Below are 9018 nucleotides of genomic sequence, written 5' to 3'. Positions count from 1 at the left end.
CCACATCACATTTGAAGTCACTTTGAGGGGTTTATATAAAAGAAAATGCCTAAAATTGACACCATTCTAAAACTGCACCCCTAAAGGTGCTCAAAACCCCATCCAAGAAGTATATTAACCCTTCAGGTGCTTCACAGGATTTTTTGGAGTGTTTAAAAAAATGAACATTTAATTTTTAAAAAAAAATTTACTTCAAATCCAATTTGTTTTATTTTACCAAGGGTAACAGGAGAAATTGGACAGCAAAAGTTGTTGTACAATTTATCCTGAGTATGCTGATACCCCATATATGCAGGTAAACCACTGTTTTGGGCACAGCAGAGCTCAGAAGGGAAGGAACACCGTTTGACTTTTTCAATGCAAAATTGGCTGGAATTGAGATGTGACGCCATGTTGCATTTGGAGAGCCCCTGATGTGCCCAAACAGTGGAAACCCTCCACAAGTGACACCATTTTCAAAAGTAGACCCCCCTAAGGAACTTATCTTGATTAGTGGTGAGCACTTTAAACCCCCAAGTGCTTCACAGAAGTTTATAATGTAAAGCCGTAAAAATAAAAAATCTTATTTTTTTCACAAAAATGAACATTTTGCCCCCATTTTTTATTTTTGCAAGGGTAACATGAGAAATTGGACACCAAACGATGTTGTGCAATTTGTCCTGAGCATGCTGATACCCCATATGTGGGGGTAAACCACTATTTTGGCGCATGGAAGAGCTTAGAAGGGAAAGAGCATCTTTTGACTTTTTCAACGCAGAATTGGCTGGAATTGAGATCAGACGCATGTCACTTTTGGAAAGCTCCTGATATGCCTAAACAGTGGAAACCCTCCATTTGTAACTCCAACCCTAACCCCAACACACCCTAACCCTAATCCCAACGGTAACCATAATCCTAACCACAAACCTAACCCTAACACACCCCAGCCCTAATCCCAGCCTTAACCCTAATCCCAACCCTAGCTCTAACTTTAACCTCAACCCTAAACCCAACCCTAACCCTAATCCTAATGGCAAATGAAAATAAATACTTTTTTAAAATGTTATTATTTTTCCCTCACTAAGGGGGTGATAAAGGGGGGTTTGATTTACTATTTATAGTGGGTTTCCATAGCGAGATTTTATGTTTGGCAGTTGTCATGCCCTAAAAGATGTTTTTTATTGCAAGAAATAGTTTTTGCATCACCACATTTTGAGAGCAATAATTTTTCCATAATTTGATCCACAGAGTCATGTAAAGTCTTGTTGTTTGCGGGACGAGCTGACGCTTTTAATGGTACCATTTTTGTGCACATGACATTTTTTGATCGCTTTTTATTCTGATTTTTGTGAGGCAGAATGCACCAAAACTAGCAATTCATGAATTTCTCTTGGAGGGCGTTTATACCGTTCCGCATGTGGTAAAATTGATAAAGCAGTTTTATTCATCGGGTCAGTATAATGACAGCGATACATCATTTATGTCACGTTTATATGTTTTGGCACTTTTTGCAATAAAAACTATTTTAGAGAAAAAATAATTATTTTTGCATCACTTTATTCTGAAAGCTTTAACTTTTTATGTTTCCGGTGATGGACCTATATGGCAGCTTGCTTTTTGCAGGAAAAGATGACGTTTTCAGCTGTACCAGGTTTTTTTATATCCATCTTTGTGATCACGTGTTATTCCACATTTAGTTTGGTGGTGAGATGATAAAGCATTTTTTTTGCCTTGTTTTTTTTAATTGTGTTCACTAAAGGGGTTAACTAGCGGGACAGTTTTTTAAATCGGATTGTTACAGATGCGTCGATACTAAATATGTATAGTTTTATTGTTTAGTTTTTTCAAATAATGATTTAATGATAAAATAAATATTGATTTTTATTACTATTATTTTTTATTATTTTTTACAATATTTTTACAATTATTTTATTTTTTTTATTTCATTCTATGTTTTACACTGTGTCCCACTATGGGACACTCATTTTGTTCAGGTTGATCGCTTATATGGCATGCAGATCTGCATGCTATAGAAGCTGTCAGTGCTGCAGGGATTTGTCCCTAACCGCAGAGATTTCCTGACATGCGCTGAGCATGACAGGAAGACTCTGAGCTCTGGGAAGCCGGATATTGTTATGACGACATCGAGCTACCATGGGAGCGATTGGGATTCCGTGTCATGCCACGAGTCTCCAATCCAAAGGCAGAGGGGATGCCACAGCTGACAGCCTCTCTGCTGGCTCCCAGAATGCTGTGATCATGTTTGATTGCAGTGTGCTGGGTGGTAAAGTGCCGGGAGTGGTAACCCTGTCGTAATCAGCTGCGCTCCCCCCCGTGAGCACGGCTGATCACATATGACGTACTGTTCCATCCATGGGCATTAAGTCCCAGGGCACATGGACGGAATAGTACTTCCATTGTCAGAAGGGGGCTAAGGGCCATTAAAAGGTAAATAAAGTTGATATTCTTGTACTCTCTTTACTGCTCATGTCTCTGACTCCTTTGCTCTTCATTGTATACTGTCTGGTCCCTGTCGCATGATATTCTTATTTCTGCTGCTTGTACTAATATCATCGGACCTTTCACATTGAGCTGGAAAGTCAGCCCTGATGAGGCCTGGTATAGAATGTTGGTCCTGATGAGGCCTGGTATAGAATGTTGGTCCTGATGAGGCCTGGTATAGAATGTTGGTCCTGATGGGGCCTGGTATAGAATGTTGGTCCTGATGAGGCCTGGTATAGAATGTTGGTCCTGATGAGGCCTGGTATAGAATGTTGGTCCTGATGAGGCCTGGTATAGAATGTTGGTCCTGATGAGGCCTGGTATAGAATGTTGGTCCTGATGAGGCCTGGTATAGAATGTTGGTCCTGATGAGGCCTGGTATAGAATGTTGGTCCTGATGAGGCCTGGTAGAGAATGTTGGTCCTGATGAGGACTGTAGAGGTGAGTATGAGTATTTATTTTTTATTTTTTACATATTGCTTCTATTATGTTCTGCGGTCTGGAGACCCTGGAGTATTAAAAGAGATATTAAATAGAAATAACATCTCAAGGAATGGAAATTCCTTCTAAAATCCTTGCAAAAAGGCGAAATCACATTTTTATTGATTTAATCATCTTTTGTCATCAATATTTAAGTGTCCGATAACATCATTTATTATTGACTTTCAAAAATACGAGTTGTGGACTGCCGTAGTCTTATGGCACAATACTCCGAGGGTCATCTCCACGTGGGGCTTATCAGCATCGATAATCTGTGTATGAGGATTTGTTTCTACATGTAGATTATTGTGATCTTTTAATTCTTTCATTAGTGACATAATTCACTTTCTTACAAGAAAGAGACTTCAATCAGTTTCTTTCACTTTCAGTGTATTCACTGAAAATGTGCGACGTCAACCGGACTGAAGTCACAGAGTTCCTGATCCTTGGATTTTATGGTCTATATAAATACAAATTTCTGCTCTTCATCCTTTTCCTCTTCTGTTACCTGATGATACTGGCTGGAAACCTCCTTATTATAGTGTTGGTGTCCACCAATCACAACCTCAATACCCCAATGTTCTACTTTCTCAAGCATCTAGCTGTAGCCGATATCCTTTCCACTACGACCATTGTGCCCATGATGCTAAATGTAATTCTATATGACATGAAGGAGGTGCCAGTGAGGATCTGCATCTTCCAGCTCCATATGGTAGTCATATTTGGTTTTAGCCCAATTATTCTTCTCACTATAATGTCTTATGATCGTTACTTGGCCATTTGCCGCCCGATGCGCTACAATTCTATAATGCAACCTCATGTTTGCTTCAAGATGGTTCTTGGCTCCTGGTTTTTGAACTTTGTCTTTTCCTTTGAGATGATTTTTGTTTGGCAGCTGGAGTTTTGTGGTAACAACACAATAGACCACTTCTTCTGTGACTTCAGGATACTTCTTGAATTGGCTACTTCCGACACTCACCTCTTGACTTTAGTTGACTTTGTAACAGCCATCATTTATGGTATCATCCCTTTTGCTTTAACTCTTATCAGCTATTTGAGTATTTTCTTCGTCATAATGACCCTTTCTTCCACCAGTGGCTTGTCAAAAGCCTTCTCCACATGTGGCTCCCATCTCACCACTGTATGTATCTACTATGGAACTCTCATCATGATTTACTTGCCAGCATCCAATGACAGATCATCGAGCACGAACAAGTTCTTATCTCTGCTGTACATTGTGGTGTCTCCAATGATGAATCCCATCATTTACAGTCTGAGGAATCAGGAGATCAGGAGAACTCTTCAATAAATGTTTAGACAATTATATGGATATTATTAAATGCAGCTCACATATTTATGAGACTATCTCAGCTGATTACTGTATTTCCAGATGGGGAAAGGGAGGAACGGAAGATTTGTCTTCTGGATTTTCTTGACAGAATAATCAGAATAAATCATGGATGAGATGATTCAATTACATTTTTTCAGTACATGTCATATCTTTTTTTTACACCATTCCTCTATATATTTTGTTAAAGATGCACTCCTCCTCCCATCAAAGTTTTTTTTCACTTTGATGGGAAGATACAGTTTAGATATTAGAAAAAAAACTTTTTGAGGCTATGTGACCACGTAGCGTTTTATTCCGGACACTAAAAACCGGACTCCTTCCCAGAAATCGCGCGTTTTTTTCCGTGCGATTTCACAGCGATTTTACGGCAATTTTTGCGTGCGATATTCAAGCACTTTCCAAGCGATTTGAAGCATCGCTTGGAAAGTGATTGCAGGTTGGTCACACTCGTCAAACATAGTGTTTGACGAGTGTGACTGGATTTATACTATTGAGGCGGCCGATGCGGCATCAATAGTAAAAGATAGAATGTTAAAAATGATAAAAAAATAAAAAAATCGGTGTATATTTACCTTCCGACGTCCTGCGCTGCATTCCCGGCCTCAGCGTTCCCAGTAATGCCTTGTGAGACCTGTGATGACGTAGTCTCACGTTGCTATAGCGATCTCACGAGACCGCTAGAGTCACGCGAGACTACGTCCTCACAGGGCCTTGCCGCAAGGCATTACTGGGAACGCTGTGGCCGGGAATGCAGCGCGGGACGTCGGAAGGTAAATATACCCCGATTTTTATTGTTTATTCTTTTTTTCACAGGGGTATGGTACCCAGGGCCTGGAGGACAGTCTCCTCTCCACCACACCGTGGGTACCAACCGCACATGAGACGCTTAACTTCGCGCATGGTGGGCATAGCCACATGCGGGAAGTAAGCGATTTTCATGCATTCCTATGGGTGCGGAATCGCGGCAATTCTTTGCGATTCCGCACAAAAGAATGATCATGCTGTGTTTTTTTCCACGATGCGATTCCGCCACTGAAAAAAGCGCAGCATTAGCACAGTATGTGCGGAATGCCATAGGAATGCATGGGGGGCGTTCTGTACATGATTTTTAAACGTTTTCGCAGCGTTTTTGCGCCGAAAATCGGGGCAAAAACGCTTAAAAATCGCATCGTGGGCACACAGCCTGACAGAGAGGATAATCAATCAGTGGAACAAGCTGTCTTTAGAGGTGGTGAGTTCTCCTGAAATGGAAGTCTTCAAACAGAGGCTGGCCAGAGATGGTTTAGTGACTCCTGCATTGAGCTGGGGGTTAGACACAATGACCCTGGAGTTCCCCTACAACTCTTACATTCTATTCTATGATGTTTTGCTGTATGCAACAATCTACAGAGTGGCATCTGCAAGGAGTTTGTATGTTCTCCCCGTGTTTGCGTGGGTTTCCTCTGGGCACTCCGGTTTCCGCCCACATTCTAAAGACATACTAATAGGGAATTTAGATTGTGAGCCCCATCGGGGACAGTGATGATGATGTGTGCAAACTGTAAAGTGCTGCGGAATATGTTGGCGCTATATAAAAATAAAGATTATTATTATCTACAGTGTGGGCCATTTATATGGATAAATAAAATGGGAATGGTTGGTGATATCAACTTCCTGTTTATGGCACATTAGTGGGGCAGCATGGTGGCTCAGTGGATAGCATTGCAGTGCTGGGGTCCTGGGTTCAAATCCCACCAAGGACAACATCTGCAAGGAGTTTGTGTGACGAGTGTCAGCTTAAGCTGAGTCGTTTTTCTTGAATGAGAGTGGACCCTCTGACCTAGTGAGAACCACCCCCTATACAGGGAGTGTCAGGGGCAAGACCAAGGGGGTGAGCCACCACGGCAGCTGGACCAGACGGCAGGCTCAGGGAAAGGCGAGACGAGGCTTTAGTTCAAAGAAACTTCATTTACGGAAGGCTTCAGGTACAACAGGTGCAAAGGTGAAGACACAAAAACACAAAGCAAGATGCGTGCAGGAGCACGCCGAGGTCCAAGGCATCAGGAACTCTTCTAGGCAAAACAGGTGCAAACGTGAACACACAGAATCCATAACGAGGTGCGTGACAGGGCACGCCAAAGTCCAAGGCAGGGTGCGAGGCATCGGAATCCGGAAGGCTGGCAAGGACTGACAGGGTCCAGGCATCTGGCTCCAAACCTCCGTCAGCGGTCAGCAGGCTTCAGGAATCCGGGGGATACACTAGGAAACAAAACAGGGTGCGTGCTAGGAGACACGCCAGGTTCAGATTCTCAGAACGGAGACCTGCACATGCCGAGGGCACGCCAGGGAGGAGCACAAGGTACGGTGGCATCGGAATCCGGGTGCTGACATCGACCGACAGGATCCAGGAATCAGGCTGCGGACATCAGCTCCGGACATCATGCCGCAGTCATCTAGGTCCAGACCTCTGGCAGCGGTCGGCAGGTTACGGAATCCGGCAGGCAAACTAGGGTTCAGAGCAGAGCAAAAGAGGCAAAAGGCTTTGTGCAAGAGTAGCACGAAAAGGCACAGTGCGAGAACCAGCGTGAGTGCAAGAGAGCACGGAGACCACGGCTGGGGGCACCGGCAGGTGGTACCGACGATGGCAGTTGCAGGCGGGCACGACTAGAGGCGGCACCGCTGCGGGGCCACGCAGCCAGACCACTATAGCACTGGACGGGGCACGGCTGAGGCACACAGGCGAGCACGGCTAGAGGCGGCACGGCTGAGGCACACCAGACAGGCACAGGCGACCAGGCACGTGCACGGAGCCACAAGGCAGGGCTAGGCAAAGGGTACAGGACAGAGCCACATGCGAGACAGCATGGAAAAGCCTAGTACGAAAAGTGCAAGAGCGCACAAAATAACAGAGACAAGGCATAGAGTAGAGGACAGGGCCCTGCGCATGCAAAGGACATGCCAGGGTAAGGTACAAGGCGAGGCCTGCGCGTACCAAGGTACGCCAGGGACAGGGACAGTCTAGCAGCGGAGCGTAGGCCGAAGCCCAGAGCCGGGCCAAGGCAGGGCCTTGGGACTAGACAGGGTACAGAACGAGGCCTGCACGTGTAGGAGACACGTAAGGGACAGGGTCAGGACGGAGGCCTGCACGTGTAAGGAGACACGTCAGGGACAGGGTACTGAGACGGTACCTGAAGCCACAAAGCAAAGCGAGACAGAAACACGAAACAGAATCAGAGCAGACAAGGACTACAAGGCAAAGCAGAGCAGAGACAAAACATGGCACGAAGGACAAACACCAGACAAGGCACGAGACAAGAGACGGAATACGAGCACGGAGCGTGTGCAGAGACGCACGACAGAGCAAGGTGCAAGGGCACAGAATAGAGGGAGCGCCCCACAGACCAAACAGCCATGCAGGAACACAACACAATACTCAGGCCCTGAGCATAAGAAGGGGCGGCCTGATATAGGGCATAGCACCTCCTCTTCCAGGTCAGGACCAGGGGAGCACTTCCGGGTTCAGATCCACAGGATAACAGAGCACAGTCACATGGTCAGAGTTCCAGACATGACGAGACGACCGCAGATCCAGTGCTGAAACCTAGACAGGTCACATGATCAGAGTTCTAGACATGACGAGATGATTGACGAACCAGACAGTGCAGGATCCTAGGAAAGGTCACATGATCAGCGTTTTACTAATAATTTACTAATTATAGTAACCCTTACGCTGAGCACACCCTCTCTGGGCTATGTCTTCATTGACTTTTTCATATAATGCAGAGGAGACATCGAACATTATAGCACAGTCTACCTTGCCGAGTGATTTCCTTAGACTTCCTCCTAAAGAGACCAGAGGTCGTGATCTGGAGAAAACACTCAGGCGATGCACTAACCTTGAGTTACACTGTGTCACTCTAACGGAATACCTCAAAGTTCAGAGGATTCCTAGGGGGCTACGGGTCCCCTTACGTCCCACTCTTTTCAGTGATTCACATGATTTTTGCTCGCGGTTTGAGCAAATTATTAATAAATGTTCCTTTGACCTTATCACTCTAACGTTAGAGCATCTGCACCTGGGAATCACTAAGTGCAAGAAAGAGATTTCCAACATCGAAACATAGCTAGCATCTTCAACTACCACTGAGGAATTCAACAATTTGAAAACCAAGATCAACAGCGTCATTGAGCAACATCGACGGGACACCGAGACAAGGAAAAGGAATAAATTTGTTCGAGATACAGAGGACTACGAACAGAACAGAGTGTATAAATGGCGAGAATCCTACAGTTCCGGGAACTTCCACACTCACTCAAATTACAGGTCAACCACGGACATTTCTTCCTCAGGTTCAGACTACGAGAGACAGGCCCCATCAAGTCATTTTTTAGGACAGAGACGCAGACCTTCAAAAAGAAGAGGACCCGGAGGGGGAAGAGACCTACGCAGAAACACGGACTTTGGTCGCATAACCCGCTCGCAGGTAATGACCCACTTGTAGTTAACATTTCATCAAAAAATCTAGGTATAGCAGAACATGGTATGCTACAGAGGGGTCTCTCTTTTTGTCCTAGCTATAAATATAACACATTCAATCTTGATATGGACCTTCAAAGGTTCTATAGATCGTTAAGACTTAAATTACATTTCTCTAGTGTTATTGATAACAGAAACGAATCTATACCGTCGCACTCACCATTGATATCATCCGATAGCCTGGGTCTTA

At 44.6% G+C, this 9018-nt stretch overlaps 1 protein-coding gene across 1 annotated transcript; it reads left to right on the top strand.

The window, feature by feature from the left end:
- The first annotated feature begins 3364 nt into the window (after positions 1-3364).
- Positions 3365-4270, top strand: LOC141049989 (olfactory receptor 1E16-like). Its single transcript, XM_073546826.1, has one exon. It carries the CDS (start codon positions 3365-3367, stop codon positions 4268-4270), a length of 906 nt encoding a protein of 301 aa, XP_073402927.1.
- Positions 4271-9018: the final 4748 nt, after the last annotated feature.

This window comes from Dendrobates tinctorius, unplaced genomic scaffold, assembly GCF_039654945.1.
Source record: "Dendrobates tinctorius isolate UK_male_01 unplaced genomic scaffold, ASM3965494v1 ptg000151l, whole genome shotgun sequence".
In the NCBI taxonomy this organism is placed as follows: Eukaryota; Metazoa; Chordata; class Amphibia; order Anura; family Dendrobatidae; genus Dendrobates; species Dendrobates tinctorius.
The sequence above is the reverse complement of the archived record's forward strand: the minus strand, read 5'-3'. Positions and strand labels throughout refer to the sequence as shown.